Source organism: Eptesicus fuscus, chromosome 3 (assembly GCF_027574615.1).
Source record: "Eptesicus fuscus isolate TK198812 chromosome 3, DD_ASM_mEF_20220401, whole genome shotgun sequence".
Classification (NCBI taxonomy): domain Eukaryota; kingdom Metazoa; phylum Chordata; class Mammalia; order Chiroptera; family Vespertilionidae; genus Eptesicus; species Eptesicus fuscus.
Genome location: NC_072475.1, coordinates 35,262,824 through 35,286,038, shown reverse-complemented (window position 1 = coordinate 35,286,038; position 23,215 = coordinate 35,262,824). Strand labels below are relative to the sequence as shown.

The 23,215-nt window shown below is 34.8% G+C and overlaps 1 protein-coding gene across 1 annotated transcript in view; it reads right to left on the bottom strand.

The window, feature by feature from the left end:
- Positions 1–23,215, bottom strand: part of NAALADL2 (N-acetylated alpha-linked acidic dipeptidase like 2) — a 630,481-nt gene that overhangs the window by 413,498 nt on the left and 193,768 nt on the right. The window contains exon 5 of the mRNA XM_054713015.1: positions 21,225–21,375. Coding sequence (XP_054568990.1) covers positions 21,225–21,375 — 151 coding nt within the window. The remainder of the gene's footprint in view (positions 1–21,224; positions 21,376–23,215) is intronic.

The following is a 23,215-nucleotide window of genomic DNA, read 5'->3' as shown; positions in this document are numbered from 1 at the left end:
AAATTTCAGGCATGATGAAAAGCTGTATCTAATGACAATACCAGTTGTGAAATTAGGATTAAGCACCAAAACAAAACAAAAAAGAGCAAACAAAATAAAGGGATGTATGAAGATAGAAAGAAAAATAATGGGGGATTTTTTTTTTTATACAGCACTATGTTTTTGTCTTCTGCCAGTGTGCAAAATGTATATGTCAGGCTCAATATTTGTTTTGAATGTCTATCTTTAGGAATTAACTATAAAGTATCCACACTACCTCCTGAGACTTGCTTTGTATAAGCAGAACTTTGTATTATTTGGGAAAGTGATGTTAGTTAAAAAAAAAAAAAAAAAAATATATATATATATATATACATATATATATAAATAGATGATATAGATATAGATATAGATATAGATATAGATATAGATATAGATATAGATATAGATGATATAGATATAGATATAGATGATATAGATATAGATATATAGATATATAGATATATAGATATATAGATATATAGATATATAGATATATAGATATATAGATATATAGATATATAGATATATAGATATATAGATATATAGATATATAGATATATAGATATATAGATATATAGATATGTAGATATATAGACATAGACATAGACATAGATATGTAGGTGGATAGATAGGTATATCTCCAAGAAAAATGCCAATGTTTTACAAATAAAAGAAGGGAGTATTTACTTTCACCACTGGAATGACAAAGAAGGCTTGCCATCAACGTTAGTGACTCGACACTGTCTTCAAGATAAAAGACTGCCTATAAAATCAAATGCTTTGCCTGGCCAGTGTAGCTCAGTGGTCGAGCATCAACCCATGCACCAAGAGGTCACCAGTTCGAGTCCCTTGATCCCCTGTCAGGGCACATGCCTAAGTTGTAGGTTCAGTAGGGGGAGTGCAGGAGGCAGCTGATCAAATTTTCTCTCTCATCTATGTTTCTATCTCTCCCTCTCCCTTCCCCTCTCTCTAAAAACCAATAAAAGTATATTTTTAAAAAATCAAATGTTTTTTAAATTTAATGCTTTATGGTCTGACCCCACCTAATGTTCCATCCTCAACTCACATAACACCCTATCCTCTGCTTCAGCCACACACAATCTCAAAGTACCTATTTCTCTCTTTCTTGGTGCTTGTGGTTGTTAGCTCTTTTCCTGGAACCCATCTCATACTTAGACTTTAGGTATAAATTTCTTTTTGCTTTCCCCTCAGATGCTTCTGTTTCCAAAAGCATTTCATCCAAGAAATTTTATATCCCGTCTGGTTGGCCATCTGCCACTCACCTTTCAAAATTTAGTCCAAGCTTCATGTGGAAATACAAGGTACCCAAAATAATTGACATAAGAAGAGCAAAATTTAAGGACTGACAACTTCCAGCAAGTACAAAACTTACTACAAAGTTACAGTAATCAATATAGTGTGGTATTAGCATAAGAACAGACACGTAAATCAATATGAATAAAATTGAGAATAAAGAAATACTTGTATACAGCTATGCGTAATTGATTTTTGAAAAGGATTCCAAGACACTCTATGGAAAAACAATAATATTTTCAACAAATTGTATTAAAACAACTTGATATCCACAAGCAAAAAACTGAAGTTGGACTCCTAAATCACACTATTTCTATAAATTAAATCCAAATTAAGCAAAGCACTTACTAACAGGCAATATACATTTTTGAATTATATTTATCAAAGTGATTCCTATACTATGTGTTATTCCTGGTTTAAAGAAGAGAAAATAAAATGATTAGAGATTTAGTAATAATTGTAAATATCATGCTACACATTTAAAACTCTTAAAAGACTAAAATCAATTCTCTTTGTTAATTATAGACTGTTCAATAGTGATGTATTGAGGTTACCTCTCTTTCAGAAAACCTCAGTGTTTACATTTTAGTATATTTCCTTATTAGTTTTAATCATTTTTCTTCCAAGAAAATATTATCCTGCCCTAGCTGGTTTGGCTCAGTGGATAGAGCATCGGCCTGCAGACTGAAGGGTCCCAGGTTCGATTCCGGACAAGGGCACATGCCTGGGTTTTGGGCTCGATCCCCAGAAGGGGGCGTGCAAGAGGCAGCTTATCAATGATTCTCATCATTGATGTTTCTATCTCTCTATCCCTCTCCCTTCCTCTCTAAAATCAATAAAAATATTTTTAACAATGACATTCTCCTTCTTTTACCTCTCAATATAGGGTCTATCCAGATGGGCAATGGACACACAAGGAAAGGAATTCTATTTTTTTTTCTTTTAATATATTTTTATTGATTTCAGAGAGGAAGGGAGAGTGGGAGAGAGCTAGATATATAAATGATAAGAGTGAATCATTGACTGGCTGCCTCCTGCACGTCCCTATTGGGGATTGAACCTGCAACCCGGGAATGTGCCCTTGACTGGAATTGAACCTGGGACCCTTCAGTCCACAGGCCAACGCTCTATTCACTGAGCCAAGCCGGCTAGGGCAGGATTTCTTACTCTAGTTTCCATAGGCCCACAGGGGAGTTTATTTAAAGACATTTCTTCTACGGGATCCATGAAGCCTCTGAAATTACAGGCAATTTTTTAAAGATTTTTTTGTCCAGTTCTTTGGAAAGAAGATACATTTCTCAAAGCTGTCAGCACCTCAGGTAATGATTGCCACTTATTTTTTCTGCCCATCATCATTAATAACAGCCACGCTTTTGTGCAGGAATAGTGTGGCCGTAGTACCAAGCTAGACACCATAACAAATTAAAGACAAATAGAAGGCATCATTCATAGACTCGGGTCTTTAATTGTCAATTGAGTAGATAAGTCTTCTACTTCTTCATTTTTATACACAACAGAGTAGAGTGCAGTCATGACCTCCAGGATCCCTTCTAGTGCCAGAATTCTAAACCCATAAATCATTAGTCACATACAGCAGGGAAGTTAAAGAGAGAGAAAAAATAAACAACATAGGGCCTTTGGGAACCTTTCACACTGCATTCAGCCAACAGAACCTCACAATTCCAAGCTGAAAGATACTTAAAGCAGGATCATCGGTCCAACCCCCTCATTTCGCTATACCTTTTGATTAGTGATTGCAGTCAATGTGTCATGTGACTGCCTTATCCTCCTAACGTCTGCTGGAAAATGGCTTTGGACTACACGCCAGTGCATCATACCAGTACAGTTGTTGTTTCCACTACACATGTACCTCCAGAGGGTGTTTCAGGGACTGTTTCAAACACCTCCTGCCCTATTTCTAATTGCCACTCTTGAACTCTGTAAAACACCAAGGTGGTTACCTGGCGTCCTTCCCTCCTTTCTCTGGAGCATCTCATCTAACCCAACCAGGGTAATGACTCACTAACTTCCCTGAGCTTGCCTCTCTCTTCACCTCAGTTGACTTGGCAGTGCGGAGGCTCATTCCCAGAACAGGTATAGGACCAATCCAAACTTTGTTTGAGGGGAACACAAGGAAGTTTTGTACTTGAAGGGGGTCAATGTTTTGCCTTTTGGGATATTTATTTTAATCTGTTTATTAAGAAACAAAAAACTCAAAAAAGAATGTTTTACCCTCCCCCTTTCTTGCCAACAGATTCAGATGAAAAGATCTGTCCCAGGAAAGAAATCTTAGGTTATTCAGCTTAGCCTGATTTGAATTACATATGGCAGCTAAGAAGGCACCAACTAGGGACCTGTTAGCTAGGTCATCCCGTGTCCCATTGAGGCAAAAACTGACCTACCATGTTTGTTCTGCTCTTCTTCAACTATCTCTAAGTTGCCTACTTTCTTTGAAATCTCAGATCCTGTTTTCCCATTTTTTTTCCCTCTGCCCAAAATCATCTATATGCACAATTTACTTCACTGTCTTTGGAATTTTCATCTTATATGAATTACATGTGCACATGTATTAAAATGCCATTTTCTCCTGTTAATCTATTGTATGTCATTTGAATTATGGGAGTAAAGGTATTATTTCAGCCCACACACACTTCTGCCCACATGACAGTGACAGGGACTTGCCTGGTACCTAGAACCCTTTGTACCAGTTCCAGGGACTCAATTGCTGTGTTTTTTTATCCCCCCTTGATTCCTCTGTCTCTCCTAAACTGATGACCTGCCCAGCACCTCTGTTGCTATAAAACCAGAGCCCTGTTATAGTTTTTATAATGTCCTTATGGGAACTGGGCCCTGCTGCAGAACCCCAATCCTAGGTTTGCCCCAAACTCCCGGCTTCTTTCCATCTGCAGCTGCTGTCCTTTCCTGTTCTATCCCACAACAGCTAAACATAAAGCTGATGCCTTTAGTAGGTGTTCACAGAAGATGTAGAATCACAGACCAAAAAAAAAAAAAAAAGGCAACAATTTAAAGTTAAATATTAATCATCACTATCCTTAAAAATAGATCATATCTTTCCCTGGAACTTTTTAAAAGTCATGTCCTCGCTTAACCTGCTCTAACCATTCTGTAATTTTGAGAAGCTTTCTTCCTTCTCTAGCTTCTGCCACAGAATCACACTCCTCACATAGCTTTGTGTATTCCAGAATCCATCTACATGCTTTACTATGCAGACATTGTGAACACCTAGTTTCTGCTATGAAGTGCCAGGTTGAATTTATTAGGCAAGATTCTATACCTTTCTCTCACAGAGCTGATACCAGGGCTAGGTTGTCAGATTCTTCCCAATTATACCTACGTGGGCAAGTGATAACATTATCAAGCCATATGCCAAAAAAATTAGTTAAACCTGATCAGGAACAGAGACTAGTGAGCTACCATAATAGTTTCTGTACTTAGCATTTTATGTTTTCCTTCTTGATAATGGTGAAAATAGAGGCATGCTGTAGTTGATCCCTTTTTGCTATATATATATACTAGAGGCCAGGTACACAAAATTTGTGCACAGGGGGGGTGTATCCCTCAGCCCAGCTTTCACCCTTTCCAATCTGGGACTCCTCAAGGGATGTCCACAGGGATCAGGCCTAAACCAGCAGTCAGACATCCCTCTCACAATCTGGGACTGCTGGCTCCTAACCGCTCGCCTGCCTGACTGACTGATTGCCCCTAACCGTTTCTTCCTGCCAGCCTGATCATCCCCTAACCACTCCCCTGCTGGCCTGATTAACACCTAACTGCTCTCCTGCCAGCCCAATCACCCCCAACTGCCCTCCTCTGCTGGCCTAATCTCGCCCCCAACTACCCTCCCCTGCTGGCCTGATCTCACCCCCTATTGCCCTCCCCTGCCAGCCTGATCACCCCTAATTGCCTCTGCCTGCCTGATAACCCCTAACTGCTCTCCCCTGCTGGCCTGATCTTGCCCCAAACTGCCCTCCTCTGCTGGCCAATTTGGTTCTGATTGGTCAATTTCTATGCCAGTCAGCATCAAATGCTTCACTTCATAGGCAGCCATTGGCTCCTCACAGTTGACCCAGATTTGGTTCTGATTGGTTGGTTTCTATGCCAGTCAGTATCTCTGGGCCTATCAACGGGGCCTGATCAGAAAGGCAGGGCTGATCAGCAACCCTGGTGGAGGCCTGGATAGAAATTGAGGTGCGGCTGCTGGCCAAGACCAGAGCGAAAGAGAGAGGCAAGTGCTGATCGACAGCTGCCATGGAGGCTATGGATCAGACCCTGCTTCTCTCTTCAGGCCTCTCTCTGGGCCTGATTCGCAGCCCCTTAGCAGTCAGTGCTGGGTCACCGCGCCTGCACTGGGTGGCCATGGCAACCCAGTGCTGACTGTAGGACTGACTTCCGGTTGGTCAAGCCTCCAGTTGTTGTGGATGTGACAGACCCAGGGTTTTTATATATTAGGATATTTATTTATTTATTTATGACAATAATGTCAAAGAAGCTGTTTTTTTTAATTTCCTCTTGTATGAACTTGCTAGGGCTGCTATAACAGAATCCTATAGACTGGGTGGGTGGATTAAACAAAATAAATTTATGACCTCATAATTCTGGAGACTAGGAGTACAAGATAAAGATGGCTGTAGAGTTGGTTTCTTCTGAGGACTCTCTCCTTGGCTTGTAGATGTGCGTCTTCCCCCTATGTCTTCCCCTTTGTCCTAATTTCTTCTTCTTAGAAGGATATGCATTATATTGATTGGGGTCTAGACCAAAGCACTCATTTTAATTTACTGGTAAAGACCCTATCTCCAAATATGGCCTGGGGCTTAATACTTAAACATATGAATTAGAGGCAGGGGATATAATGCAGCCCATTATACCTCCTGTCAAAATATAAACTAGATTCCATGGTCAAATCTATTGGGAAAGCTTAGTTTTGCCATATCAACCAAATGCCTGTTATTTTACATAGTTATTCATATGTACCCTATTTACTCTCACAAGTGTTCTGGTTGGTCTGTGAATTATATAGATACTTGAAGCCTAAATAAATATTCTTAGTTTTGTACAGTTTTTCCTAGTGTAGCAAAAGCCAACCCAGGAACATCAAACATCACTCTGAGTCAGGTTACTAAATTGTAAACTGGCCTGTGCTTAAAAGTTATTTTAATATTAAGTTTAATATTTACTGAACTTATTAAATAATATTTATTAGTTTAATATTCATCATGGATTCCAAGTTTACTTGGAATATTAAAATGACGGGGACTTTTAAAGAGATATCATAGTAACAACTTAAGTGTGCTGTGGAGCAGATGAAAATTTCAGTGATCTGTACTCTAGAAATAATTGCCTAAAGCACATTATCTTTTTAACCTACTGCTTGAAGATGTAAATATCTGTATTATCTTAAAAACTGTCACTTTATCATTTTTCACAGGTTACAATTGCATTTTTATTCTGTCACTAAAATGGGGAAAATCACCTGAGGGACTAGTTAAAGAAGCCTGTTTAAGAGTTCTGTTCAAATTTGAGTAAAAAAACAAACAAACAAACAGATTTTGAAGATGGTTAGCATTGAACTGGAACAAATCATGCTGAGGAAAAGATTAGTTGGAATACACTGATTTTCTAGACTGTAGATGACACCAAAAATTCAATTATAAATCTAATTACAACTTTAATTGTTAAACAATCAACCAGACTGCTTTTTAGTTGCTGGGTGTTTTGCTTCCTGCTGACTCACAAGCAGGTGGGTCTGCAGGTGTTAACTTTGCCATCACCATGTGACCTAAAAGCCCTGCTCTTTTCTACTTTCTGTATGAGTGCTTTTTACATCAGAAACAGCTAAAAATGTTCAAGAGCCGAGGTACAAACCATACATCTCTATGTAGGGGCATAAACCTAAGAAAGGATTAGAGGGTAGAAGGGAAAGGGGCAGGTGTGGCAGGCCAGCAATCCTACAGTATACTTGACTGAATAACAGTCCTTTAGCTCCTCTAAAAATGAGCTCATGGTAAATGCATTTGGGGAATTTTCCCAACTACAGTGCTTTTGGAATTTTGAAAACACATCACAATAATAATAGGTTGAAAAATTCTATAATAAAGAAATCTTTTTAGCTTAGTTTAACCCTCCATTTCTTTAATAAATTTGCTGGATATAATTTTGCAAGTGTTACTCAAAAGTCTGAGGAATTAATCAGAAAGTTAAGGAGAAAAATAAAACAGAAAGAAAGAAGGTTTTTAGGAGTCCTCTGACCAATTCAAAGCCATAGGGTATTCAATAATCATATGCGGTATATACATGTAAGTCACAATCTATGTGAATATATAAGTGGCATCATTTTATGTTGAGGTGTCATGGAAAGAGTTTATTACCTTGCCTATTTCCACGAGACAGAGCTAATTTTACATGCAAAAGAGATACTAAAGCCTGGAGTTCGGCTTATTACAAAAGCAGTCCACGTTTACACTTCTTAAATGCCTAACACTGAGATGGTAATATAAAAAAAAAAAACCAAACACATAATATTACAAAGATTTAATTTTTCAATTCTCACGGAAAAATTTAGGACTGAGTGACTGTGGATAAGCAAAACAAAAGAACACATTTTTTTTTCATCCAGATGCGTCTCTCAAATGAAATTCTATGAGACTGAAATTTACAATGCCAGCAGCTTGAAGCAAATGCAATAACACTTTAAAGTAGCATTACAAGATTTATTTTACATACTTAAAATTCAAAAACTCTTCAGAGGATACTGGAAATGGAAAATGTTTACTTTAGAAGCACTCAACTATGTTTTGGTTCAACACTAAACCATAAAAGAATTCATGAAGCATACCCAACATGTGGTTCTTAGTCTGCTTTTAAATAGATTTTAAATAATTCAAGTGGTAAAAAAGAAAAACAATCTTTAATTATCCAAGATTAAATACGAAAAGGGTCTCATGGATGATCTAAAACAGTAGATACCCACCAAATTTGTATAAAATCACTTTGTTTTAGGCACTTACTCTGCAGCTCTCATCCAATAGAACTTTCTTTAATAATGAAAATGCACTAAAGTAACCACGAGTGGCTACTGAACACTTTAAACGTGGCTAGTATAAATGAATTTTTAATTTTTAATTTTACTTAATTTTATTTAAAATTAAATAGTCACATCTGGCCAGTGACTAGGTATAGTACAATTCTAGCCCTTCTAATTTACAACCAAGAATGTAGTTAAAGCCAATTTTTAGTAGTACACATACTGATGTCCTGTCCAGATTTTCCATTCTCTCAATGGAGAGCTGAAAAATATATATCCATATCTTGAGTTACTTAGCTATTTTTCCAATTAAAGTTTAGATCTATTTTATGGTAAATTTGAAGTAAAAGTATAAAGAAACAAAACATTATTACTATAATAGGTTTTGCAAACGGAAAAACAAAATACCTAAAGATCAAATGCTATATTTCAAATATATATGACTATATAATTGTTTATATTAAAATTGACAGTAAACTTCTATATAGGTGATGAGCACACCTTAGTTGACATTGGATAACACATTTTAGAATTTTTATAGTTACCTAAAATAAATTAGTTATAAGTGAATGATTGAAAACTATTTAGGAAGCAAATGATTGTTAATAAAATTTAATATTATATTATTGGATACTATTAATTTTAGGGAACCAAATCAGGATTGTTGAAGGGACCAAGAGACTAATATAAGCAATTTTATGCCAACAAAATGGACAATCTAAAAGAAATGGATACATTCCTAGACACGTGCAACCTACTAGGACTGAGTCATGAAGAAACGGGAACTCTGAACTGACAAATTACTAGTAAGGAGATTAAATCAGTAATCAAAAACCCCCCAACAATGAAAGTGAAGGATCAGGTGGCTTCATTCTAACAAACCTTTAAAGAAGAATTAGTAACAATCCTTCTCAAACTTTTTCAAAACCAAAAGGAGGATGGAACACTTCCAAACTCATTTTATAATGTCAATATTACACTGGGGGGAAAAATGAAGGAAAGAAAGAAAGGAAAGGAAATCACAGGCCAATATCCTTGATTGACATAGATGCAAAAATCCTCAACAAAATAATAGTAAACAGAATTCAGAATTACATTAAGGATAACACACCATGACCAAGTTAGATTAATTCTTAGATTCAAGGATGGTTCAACATACGCAAAGCAATGTGATTCACTACATTAACAGAATGAAGGATTAAAACTACATGATTACCTCAACAGACACCAAAAAGACATCCTATTACTGTTAAAAATAATAATAATAACTCTCAAAATTAAACATCCTTTTATGATAAAATAAATTCCCAAAAAATTGAGTATAGAGGAAACATGACTCAATGTAACATGATATATTAAATATGAACATATATGTTTGACAAGCCCTAGCCAACATTACAATCACTATTGGAAAGCTAAAAGCCTTTCCTTCAAGATCAGGAAAAATATAAGAATGTCCACTCTGACCACTTTTATTCAACATAACACTGAACATCCTGGCCTAAGCAATGAGGCAAGAAAGAAAAGTAAAAGGCATCCAAATCAATATTAAAGAAAAAAAAAATTGTCTCTGTTGCAGATGACGTATATGTATTTCCAAAAAACACTTCCCCGAAAATATTAGAAATGATAAACAAATTCAGTAGAGTTGTGAAATACAAAATGAATATACAAAAATATGTTGTGTTTCTATACAATAACAACAAACTATTGGAAAGAGAAATTAAGAAAACAATCCCATTTACAATAGCATTGATAATAATAAAATATTTGGGAATTAATTTATCCAATGAGGTGAAATGTCTGTACATTGAAAACTATCAGATGTTGGTAAAAAATAAACTGAAAAAGACACAACTAAATGTATAAATGCCCCATGTGTTTGGATTAGAATAATTAATATTGTTAAAATGTCCATCATACCCATACCAATCTACAGATTCAATGAAATCCCTATCAAAATTCTAATGGCATTAGAATTTCTAATGAAATAGAAAATACAACATTAAAATTAATAAAGAATGAAAAATGAACCACAGATATCCCAAAGAGCCAAAGCAACCTTGACAGAAAAAAAAAAAAGATAAAGGCATTACATTTCCTGATTACAAATTACATTATAAAAAAATCCAAATAGTATATCTATATATATAAAAGCCTAAGTGACCATTATGACCGGCTGACTGGCCGGTAGCTATGACGCGCACTGACCACCAGGGGGCAGACACTCAACACAGGAGCTGCCCCCTGGTGGTCAGTGTGCTCCCACAGACAACCTCCAGCAGCTGGCCAACCTCCTGCGGTCCCGCCCCCTAGCTATCCCCGATTGGCCCTGATTGCCGGCCAGGTCAAGGGACTTCACCTATGCATGAATTCGTGCACTGGGCCTCTAGTTATTAGATAAAAACAGACACATAAATCAATAACACACAAAGAGAGCCCAGAAATAAACCCATGCATATTTGTTAAATTAAGTTTAGGACAAAGATGCATGGACTATGAAATGGAGAAAGGTTAGTCTCTTCAATAATGAACAAGATAATTGCCAAATTTTACTTTATTATCAGCTCATGTACAAACAGTCTAATTTGACCCTATAATGAAATGTTTAAATATATCCATATATTTTACACAAAATGGAACCCTACCCCAATCCTCCTCCTAGAACTTGTTCACTAGGGTATTTAAAGGTGCACAACTTCAGCTGACATGGAAGTTCTTTTCCAGATGTTCAATTTGACCTGGGGCAGTTCAATCAAAACTTATTCTTAGTGGGAATTCTCAGAAAATGACAGATATGGATTTTTCTGGCAAATGGATATGCAGACTCCAGAACTTGAAATCTCCCTGAGAGCAAGTCAAATAATAACAATATTTGTAACAAATATAAAAATAAATAAATAAATGGTTTTGGGAAAGTCAATATTCACATGCAAAAGAATAAAACTGGATGACTACTTAATCCAACCAACAAAAAATCAAATCAAAATGGCTTAAAGATGTGAAAATAACACATGAAACCATACAACTACTAGCAGAAAACATAGGGAATAAGCCCTTTTACATTGGTCTTAATAATATTTTGGGGGGATTTGATACACCAAAAACAAAGGAAACAAAAGCAAAAATAAACAATGAGATTACATCAAACTAAAACTCTACTGCATACCAAAGGAAACAATCAACAAAATGAAAAGGTAGCATGTGGAATGGGAAAAAAAAGTTCAAAACCCCTATCAGATAAGGGGTTAATATCCAAAATATGCAAATTCTAACACTTGTTAAAATGTCTACTATCAAATATTCAAAAGAAGTACATGCTGATGAGAATGTGGAGCAAAAGGAATTATTTACACTGTTGGTGGGTATGTAAATTGGTACAGCCCCTATGGAAAACATTATGAAGATTCCTTAACAAATTAAAAATAAAACTACCATATGATCCAGCAATTCCACTTCTGTGTGTATATCAAAAGGCAATGAAGTCATTATTTCAAATAGATATCTGTATTCCTATATTCATGGCAGCATTATTCCCAATAGCCAAAGTATGAAAAGCTCCTATGTGCCAGTCAACAGATGAGTGGATAAAGAAAATATTGTATACAAAAAGTATTCAGCTTAAAAATATAACATAAAAAAATAATAAAAAACACGGAAAAAAAATCTGCTATTTGCAACACTGTGGATAAAACTGGAGGGCATTATGCTAAGTGAAGCTAAATGAAATAAGCCAGGCAGAGAAGAAAAATACTGCAGGGTATCATATATATGTGGATTCTAAAAAAAATTGAACTTACAGAAACAGAGTGTAATGGTGGTTGCCATAGTAGAGTTGGGGGAAAAGGGATAAGGAGAATCTGGCAAAAGGGAACAAACTTAGTTATAATAAGAGTAAGATCTGAGGATCTAATGTATAACATGGTGACTGTAGTTGACAATATTGTAAGGTATAGTAGAAATTTTCTATGAGAGTAGAACTTAAGTGTTCTCATGCATACAAAAAATATTGTGAGATGATGTATTTCTTAAGTCAATGGTGGGAAGTGTTCACAATTTATACATATATCAAAACATAATATTGTAAACTTAAAATATGTTACACTTATATTTGTCAAGTATCACTCAATAAAGCTGAAAAATAATTAAAAATAAAAAGGAGTTAATGAAACTCTTAATTACCTTGACTTATTTAGGGAGAGTTAAACAAGAAATAGAGCATGGCATTTCCACATGTATGTGGAAAATTTCATATATTTGCTATATAACTAAGTACTAATTTTTTAGAATGGCTTGGTATAATACAGATTATTTTCTGTCACTAACTAGAAAATAAAAATTTACGTTAGAAAATTACATCGTAGTTTCTGAAATACAATCAACAAAGGATACTTTAGTTCACTATGCTTTGGAAATGAACTTATTAAGGCATTGAAACTTAATAGACAAGATTATGAAAATTATATGTGACACTTCTACAATATAATACTGAAAATGTATTCTTCATAATAAATAGTTAAGAAATTTTTTAAAAATTGCTATTTTTATGTTGCCTTTATCATTTGACAGTGAATATAAAAACAGACTGTATTGACTTTTATTCGGAAAACTACAGGACACTGAATAAAGAGATCGAGGAAGACATAAACAGATGGAAGAATATACCATGTTCATGGATTGGTAGAATCAACATCATTAAAATGTCCATACTACCCACAGCAATCTATAGATTCAGTGCACTCCCCATTAAAATACCAATGGCATATTTCACAGACCTAGAACGAACTGTTCAAAAATTCATCTGGAATAAAAAAAAAGACCCCGAATAGCGCAGCAATCCTGAGAAAGAAGAACAAAAGTAGGAGGGACCTCAATACCAGATATCAAGCTGTATTACAAAGCCACTGTTCTCAAAACTGCCTGGTACTGGCACAAGAACAGACATATAGATCAATGGAATAGAATAGAGAACCCAGAAATTGACCTGAACCATTATGCTCAATTAATATTTGACAAAGGAGACAAGAGCATACAATGGAGTCAAGACAGTCTCTTTAATAAATGGTGTTGGGAAAATTGGACAGATATATGCAAAACAATGAAACTAGACCACCAACTTACACCATACACAAAAACAGACTTTTATTAAGTTTGCATGTGACAATAGTTGTACTAATGATATTTTCTCTAAGAAAAGTTTGTGAACGGTAATATCTGATACTGTAGCTATTTATGGTTCCTGACCTTAGCAGACAAGAAAGCATGAAAACTGGCTGGGAAAAGTAAAATTAGTTATATTCATCAGCATGATTTATTATTTCTCAGGTTCATTCCTGTTCTTTTATGCTATTTTAGCTGGTATTTTCTGCTCAGCTACTGTCAGTTCCTTGAAAAGATGGTTGTACTAGTGATTGCAATAATAATTTGAATCTTTGAAAAAGACAATTAGATGATTATATTTTCCACAGTTTAAAGCTATTAAATAAAAAGTTATAAAGTTTGGAAAATGACACAGTTTTGAATCTTTTTCACTAAAATAATCTTCATAATTTTGTGATTGAAAAAATAGAAGTCTTTTTGTCCTTGTTCTTTTCCCTTACATTTTTATTTAGTTAAATAATTGTTCAATTAATTTATTTTGTTTATGCAATTTTCATTTCTATAGGTAAATGTACAAAGCAGTACTTTGAAAGAATATTGAAAATTGCATGTGATTCAATCTAAATTTGTTCTGATTTCATACTGATACAGTCTAAACCTGTAGGCAAGTTTTATAATTTTACCATTATATCTCACCTTCAATGTGACCCTCAAGCATGTATTGAAAGAAGGAGAAAAACAAATAAAACTGAAGCTAAACTTTGTTCAGCATTAGATTTGGATCATTTGTCTGTTGATATCACAGCAAAAACAACTTATTTTCATAAATCTCAATGACCTCAGTTATGTATAGTAGATGCAAAATAAGTTGTATAAATGTCTAATCACCATGCTGTATACCTGAAACTAATATGATATTGAATGTCAACTGAAGTTGAAAAATAAAAATTAAAGTAAAAAGAAACTGCAGCTCCAAGGTGGAGTCACTTGCACCCAGGAGAGCAAACCAAGACTTAATTGCACTCTCATCCCCTCCCAGGAATGTGATCCTAAACTAGTCAGTCTAGAATTCCTGGATGGAGACAAATGAGGTATCTACCTGATAAGAACCCTACCTCCCTTCTGCCCAAAAAAGGTACCTTGCCTGAAAAACAAACAAAAAACAAACAAACAAAAAAAACACCTTTCTTTTCTTCTACTAACAACTAGCTTGTCCTGCCCAAGTTCTGCCCATAAAAACCTTCCATTTTTGAATTCTCAGAGCACCTCTCTTTTTACTGTGGACACTGCCCAATTCATGAATCATTCAATAAAGCCAATTCAATTTTTAAATTGACTAACTGATTTTGTTCATTAACATTTTATTCATTGCAATGGAAATGCATTGAAGAATCATTTCATTTTTAAGCAGTAGATGTTAGCATCCTCTTAGAATCAACATGGACCTCTGTGGAAACTTGATTCCTGAACAGATAAAGTATGTGTTTAATTTAAAGAACATTCTGAGTGACTAATGTACTAAGTGACACACATTTCATATGAACAGTAGTCATTCAAAAAATGTTCTTTAAAAGGAGACATTGATACAATCAATTGGAAATTTCCCTGTTTGAGATTTTAAAAAAAAGCACATATGGAACAGAGTAGAGGGGGGGTTACTGGGGAAAAATATTTTCAACAATAAAGATACATTTTTTAAAAATTCGAATTTTGAAAGGAACCCTATGATTTTAAATAGCCCTCTTAATAGGTTGTGAATTAAACTTTCTGGGGAAAAATGTAAACAGCTTAACAATGAGCATCTCTTTAAATGGTTCCAAGAAAGAAGTTGAACAATATTGCCTATAAATCAAAAGCCTTTAGGAAATGTACAAGAACCACCAGTTACCTTAAAATAGTAAAAATATGGATACTTTATTGTTTCCTCACCAATTGATGAAGCATTTCATGCTGTGAATATCTAGCATTTGCTTTGACAAGTAGGCATATATTTACATTTTCTGCTGTTCTAGTCGGGGAATAGTTTAACATTGTCTCAGTTGATTTAGTATCAACTCCAGTCAGCCTTTAGACATTTGTCAAGGTAACTGGACCAAGAACACCTAGTGAAGACTTGTCACAAATTACACTGATATTCTTTAAAGGTCTTGGTTGGCAGAGAGGATGTTGAACAGACAGTACATAAACAACACAGATCCATTGAACTATAACACTGGGAATATTAAATAAACTGTGCTGTTTGATACCCTCCACTAGAGTAAAACCACTGAAATTTCTGACTTTCCTCTCTAGAATTTAAAGCAAAGAAAAACAACAACAACAAGTACAAACAAACAGGATTATAACAAAAACAGACAGAGAGATGAAGCATTAAATTGGGATGGGTTTAAGGAAATAGTGGATCTGGAGAATTAAGTCTAAGTCAAGATAAAATAAGTATCTTGGATTTCAATGAACTAGCAGTCCATAGATTAGCCAGGCAATTGTCTGGAGATAGTACTAACATTAAAATCAACTCTGTAGGCAACAGAATTTCAGAAGGTAAATTATTAAAGGAAGCACATGGAAAGGATTTATAACTCCGATTACTACTTTTAGTCCTTCTGATATAAGACAATCTTAGGGCTAGAAATTGGAAAAATAATTTTCTTTTCCACTTTCAATATAGATCAAGTAGAATACTCCTTTTTAAGATATCCTTATCTTCCCATTGTTATGCTCCCCCCATATCTTTCTGATTACCTCTTTGTTTTGAGCCTCACCCTATGTACCTGTTTGATTAATAATTTTAGCCAAGTACATTTGGATTAGAACTGATCACTGGTATTACAATTATGATCAGTTACTGTAAATATCACTTTTTAGGACTTATTTACGTGCATCCCTAGGTAACATTTTCAAATTACTTGTGCATCAAGCTGAAAATAGAATTGTGCTACATGTCAGTTAGTATTCAAAAATTACAATTTTGTAGATGAGATTTGCTTGGGATATAATTTAAGGTAGCTGAAAACTTGTAGCAAATTGGTAAAAGCAGTTATGATCATTTTTTATTTTAGACATGTAATCCTTGACATACTTGATAACATATCATGGAAATTAAGATAATAGATTTGACTTTTGATATCCTAACACCTTAATTAGAATTTCAAAACTTTTTGAGTCAATGGATTTTCTGCTATTTTGAGTGGCAAGAGAGATGAGAGAGACTTGAGAGAAGCCTTTACAGAGGAAAAAAAAAATCATATATTTTGTAAACAAACCTATCATGGGTAAGTGCTTATACAAACTTTTAAAAAATGAATATTAATGAGGTTCATTAAAGTCAAGGAATAGCCCAGGATAAAAATCATCGAAGAAAGTTAGCCATGTCAACAGAATGAGTAATTCACTCAACAAATATTTACTGAGAGCCCACTGAGCACAAAAATTGGTTTGAGGATCCAAAACACACACATTTCTCAATACTAATTGAGGTGGAGACAACAAAATTAAAGGCAGCAATATAAGATGAGATCCCAAAGTTTAGGTCAGTAGCCCCAGTGGTAGATAAAGAATATATTTCTGTAGTTTAGTGGTTCTCAAAATTCAGTTGAAGCAGAATTTCCTAGAGGTTCTGTCAGGACACAGAAGGTGGGCCCCTCCCTCAAAGTTCCTATATCAATCTAGGGTGGAGCTTGAGGTTTTGCATTTCCTTACTAACAAACTGTGGGCTACAGATATAGATACAGGCATAGATATTCCTCTTTCTTAATTTTGAATAAAATAAGGCTCAGAAAAGATAATTAATAGGCTACCTGAAGTTAAAGGCTTGCTTTTGTTAAAAGAATAAGACATTATTTTTTTGTGTGTAATATGAGCAAAAGTTATTTAAACACTTTTACTCTTTGCTCTAATTCTATAATAATCAAGAACTAGTTGGATATGCAATGAGACTTACTGAGCAGAACTACCATATAGGAAGTCCCTGTGTCTTGTCTGGATAGTCCATTTGGATCATGCGTTATAGAAGAGTGCATCAGCATTCCTGTTTAAAAAACGCCTACTTGAATCAACACAAAAATTGTGGTGTACTTGTCAGCAATCAAAGGGAATGAACTACCAAACACCCATAATGAGCAAAAGAACCCACACAAAAATACTTACATATTGCCTGTTTCCATTTTTATGATGATAAATTTTTGTAGCCTGAGAAAATTGAGAGGCTGGTTAGCTTGGGCTAGTGATGTGGAGTGACTCTGAAAGCACTAAGAACTTTCAAAGGTGATGAAAGTGTTTTTTTAACCTAAAAACACATGGGTGTATGGATAGTACATGGATGAGTACATGGGTGTATTCTTTGGTCAATTAAGAGGCATAGATATTACATGGGTGTATTCTTTTGTCAATTAAGATGTGTGCATTTCAAGATATGTAAAGTTTATCTGGAAAAATAGCAAGGGGTGATGTGGGATATAAGGGGATGTACAAAACATATCCTGGTAGAATGTGTGTAGGTAATGACGCCAAAGGAGGCATACAGAGAGTTCATTATACTATTTTGTTTACTTTGTTTATATTAAAAACAAACAAACAAACACAAACACCTCTTTGGATTTTAGTCAATCTCTACTACTTCTTTGGAACTTAATCATCCTTAGGTTAGTTAATAAAACAAAGTTTATAAAACTGGAAAAAGATATTTTTGTTTCTATTAAATTTATAGGGGTGACACTGGTCAACATGAACATATAGGTTTCAAGTGTGGGTTTCTATGTTATAAGATCTGTATATTGCACCAAAGTCAAATCTTCTCCCGTCACCATATATTAGGACCGCCTTCTCCCTCCAAAATACTGTAGTTTTGCATTAATTCCTCTAATAATTATTCAGATACTTTTGTTCACTTTGAACAAATTATTATTTGTAGTTTTCATTTACAATTCACAACCTGGCTTCTCCTTCTTTCTCCCCCAAAATTTTTTGAGGAGGGTAGCGTTATTTTTTTTAATGTGAGTAAAACCATAAGACAAAAGCAATTAAGAAAATTTCAACAAACAGGGATAAATAAATCCAAAACAGGGGTATAAATCATTGCAGTTAATCAGAGATTCTTAGCATGCAGGGCAAAAAGAGAAATACAATGGACTGTATATGTGCTTTTTCTGTGTGTTGTAAGTACAAAAGAGATCCTCTCCCTTCCTCACTCTGGCATTATATTTATAAAAGAATTATTTATGTGAATCATCTATAAGTACATGAGTAATATAGTAGATAATATCATGTATTAAACTGTTGTTTTGCCATTAAATTTAAAAATTCTGATATATATTTTGCAGAAAATGATTAGTCATTTAATCTTTGTTTAAGAATGTAGGTGGCAAGCAAGACTACTGATATTGTAAAAGTATATCTTTAAAAAGTATTCTAAAGGAATGATGGAAATGGAAAATCATCACTGGGCAAATACCAAATAAAAAATTTAATAAAACAAGAACCATTGATGGATGCTAACATTTACAGGAAAAGTATGATAAGAAAAAATATGTTTACATACTCTCATAATATCTCTCCAGAAGACATTAATTAATTATAAAAGGAAAAAATAGTAACTATAAAGTGGAGGAAACTGTTAGACATCACCATGAACAAGGGTTTAAAGTTAGCATCATGAGACATGAGACACATGCACAGTATGCACTGCCTTATGTGATGCCCTGAGAAAGGGACATCATCCCTTCCTCAGTATCCCTGCCAAAAATGCAGAACCACAATATGATCACCAGAAAACACTGGGCAAGCTCAATTGAGGTACATTCTACAAAATCAACTGCCAACATTCTTGAAAGGGTCAAAGCAATGAAAGAAAGCCTTTCAGATTGGGGAGGATTAAGTAAACTAGGAAACTAAATACAGTATGGAATTCTGGATTGGATGTGGCAGCAGAAAAAAAAAAAAAACAGTATGAGAATTGAGGAAATCTGAAAATAAAAGTCTATAATTAGTTAACAGCACTGTATCAATGCTAATTTTATGACTTTGATAGTTTTATTGTATAGATTCTAGGATAAATGTATACATAGTAACTATATTTGCAACTTTTTGTAAGTAGAAATTACTTGAAAAGAAAATAAAGCATTCTGAGATTGCCCAAGACTAGCCAACATTTTACTAGACTTGACTGAATTCTACATTTATGAAATGACCTGCGTCAGAATAATGTTAAGAGTAAATGTTGGCAGCTGGGCAACTTGCCAACTTAAGCAGAGTATTCATAAAGTGCCTACTTTTCAATAGCATTGCAGCCCATTGACTTGTCACAAACACTTAGCTGCCAGGTGCAACCTCCCTAAACTAAAGCATTGAAACCAAGGAATTCTAGAGCATCTGCAAATGAGAGAGCTGGATGGATATTTCTGATGCACAGAGATTACAGATGAACACCTCCTAATTTTAATTTAAAAATTGAACTAATGAGACAGTAGACCATATAAAATACAGATCAATGAGGTCCCAAAGGAAATTCTTACCTGGGTTAAAGGAGTATTTTAGAAAACAGAGCAGTAATCAGTAGACACCCCCCCACACACAAATCATAAATTATAACTCATACCTCAATTTCTTTCTTTCTTGGAGAAATTTATTGATTGATTGGTGAAGTCACACCAGCTGGACTTGAGTAAGATAATTAGTAAAATCTTTTGAGATATTTTGTGGAGAACAAGGAAAATATTGGCAGAACACATAAATAATTGCATAAAAGTTTTGGTAGTTTAATTACTGGCTGAAATGTCATGGTTAATGGGTTAGTATCACCCTGGAAGAAGGCCCAAGGAGCTTTTTCCTCAGCCAAGTCTGTATAAATATAATACCTATCAATGGCACATGGGACAAAAATTCAGTGATGAATGAGCACCTGCCCAAATCACAGTTATCTTTTCTCTGCCACATGACCTCTCTTTCGTGAACACAGCTTCCAGGGAAAGAGAAGGATGTTTGATGCAAAAAAGGCCACCTCTGTACTGCCAGAGACTGGCCAAACCAATAAGATCCTTTCTCTTAGGGAACCACAAAAATTGATCATATTAACTCCACTCTTTTCTAGCATCATTTCTCACTACTTTATTCATCTAATTTAATTAAATATACCCCCAGACTCTGGACTTAAAGTTATTATAGCTATCCCAAAGCAGCAGACATTTTGTGTATATGTTTGCCACCGATACGGATTGCCCATCATGCATGGTGTTAATTTTTCTTCTCAGTCAATCAATAGTAACATATAAAATATGTTTTTCTTTGTTCATGGTACTGTAATTTATGAAGACAGATAATCTATTAAAGACTTTTAAAAAATATTTATTCCAGCCCTAGCTGGTTTGGCTCAGCGAATAGAGCATTGGCCTGCAGGCTGAAGGGTCTCAGGTTCAATTCCTGTCAAGGGCACATGCCCAGGCTGCAGGCTTGATCCCCAGTGTAGGGCATGCAGGAGGTACCCGATCAATGATTCTCTCTCATCATTGATGTTTCTATTTCTCCCTCTCCCTTCCTCTCTGAAATCAATCCGTGCACCGGGCTTCATATATACTAGTATATATAAACAAATTAGTAGTCTATAGTCTGAGAAAATACAAAATTCATTTTTTAAAATACGGAGTTGTAAGAATTCTTTGACTTTACTATCCCTTGCTTAGTTTAGGTAGCATGTGTTTATACATTGCAGCCTTGTAATGCGTACAAGAATAATGAAGATTACCAGGGAACTTACCGACACTTGGATAACCAGGCGTAGAAGGGTCTCCTCCTGGATTCAGTGACACCATGAAGGTGTCATCGTCAATATTTGCGGTCTTTGGTAAATCACAAGGATCAACATATAGAAGGACACCTCCAAATCCAGCCTTTTCCAGTAGGGAAAGCTAAAAGAGGAGAATAAACTATTAAAAATATTACTGTATGCATTAAAAGCTTATATACTGCCATTTTATGAATGTGACTGAGATGACACCCTTTTCTGAATTTTTTGCTCTTTTAAAATAAACAGATGCTTCAGACTTCCCAATTATCAAGCCCAGCCAGAGAGTTGTTCTACCAGCCTCTCCCCTTTTTTCTCTATCTCAATAATATTTAATCAGCATTCCTATAATGTCGATATATGGGTGGACTCTAATCCAGTATGACAAGTGTCCTTATAAGAAGAGGGAGAGATAGTAGGGATATGTGTACACAGAAAGAAAGCATGTGAGGACATAACAAGAAGGTGGCAATCAGCAAGCCAAAAAGAAAGGCCTCAGGAGGAATCAAACCTGTCGACACCTTGATCTCAAATTTTCAGGCTCCAGAAACTGCGAGAAAATAAATTTCCCTTTAAGCCACCCAGTGTGTGGTATATTGTAATGGCAGCCCTAGCAAACTAATACTTTCACATGAAGTACATATCAGCCAAACTTTATACGAAGATTCAGGATAATAATTGTGATTATATTTGAGGTCTTCTGAATCATCTTAAAGCCAAATCATAAAGTAATGACTGCATATCTACTATGAGTGAGATACTGTCTCAGAAGTTATTTGTTGATTTTTTTCCTCAGAACACTTAATCTATTATTTCAATTCCTATTATATAGTTGCCAAAACTGTGATCCAGGAAGTTTAAGAGCTTGAGCCAAGGTCAGAAATAATAACGGATAATGCCAGGGATCAAAGTAAAGTTTTCGGAACTCAAGTTTGGTGATATTTCCACTAAAGCACACCTTTTCTTTCAATTATACAGCCATCCTTTACAAAGACAAATAGACTGGTGAAAGGGTGAATTTTTTTTTTTTTTATAAAGCACATCAGATGCTTCTTGCTGTGATCTGTTTCCTGAGAAGACATTGAGATCAATACTGTGTGAATTATGTGCCTGTATTAAAACAACAAGAATGTGTACATTTTAGAATCGAGATGCATGGTTATAATAACAGGAAAAATAGAAATAAATTTTAAAATTTTGAATCTAGCATTTCATAGCACATTCAAACTCATTTAAATAGCTATGTTGTATATGAAAAATAAAAAATGAAAGTCAGACAAATACTATGTGTTAATTTCTTAAGCAAATTATTTTGACCTGCGAGTTCAAATTTTATGTTATTCTTTCTTCTTGAGATTGTTTTTGCCTATTAATAGTTTTGTTGTTTGGCTGTATTATGAGGCATTGTATTGTTAGGATGCCATTAAAGAGGTCTATAAGATTCCAGTTTTCTTTGTTATGTCTCATAAATAAACTCACCTTCCTTTGTTAGTGAAATGAAAAGACTACTTTTGTGAAGAATATTCACTGTAATCAGAATGAGTATATTCAAGGCATAATTAAAGCATTCTTTTTTATTTCATGGAACATCTTTACTTGGATTTCAAATTGTTTAACTTCATGTATTCAAAGTTATTTAAATAACTCTACTGAAATTAATAAGAAGCAATGGTCTCCTGCTTTTGTAAAGTAAAAACTTATTCAAAATTTAAACTTGTTGTCAGAGTTCTAGAAATTATCCTCAACTTTTATCATTACAATTCAGGGAGGATAGAGGCAGGGAAAGAAGGAAGGGAGTAAGGGAGGGAAGGAGAAAGAGAGGAAGGAAGGGAAGGAGGAAGGAATGAGGAGGAAAGATCTCTTTTTTTATTAAGTATCCTTATTATAGATATACTAGAGGCCTGGTGCATGAAATACATGCATGGGGATTCCGTTAGCCCAGCCTGCACCCTCTCCAATCTGGT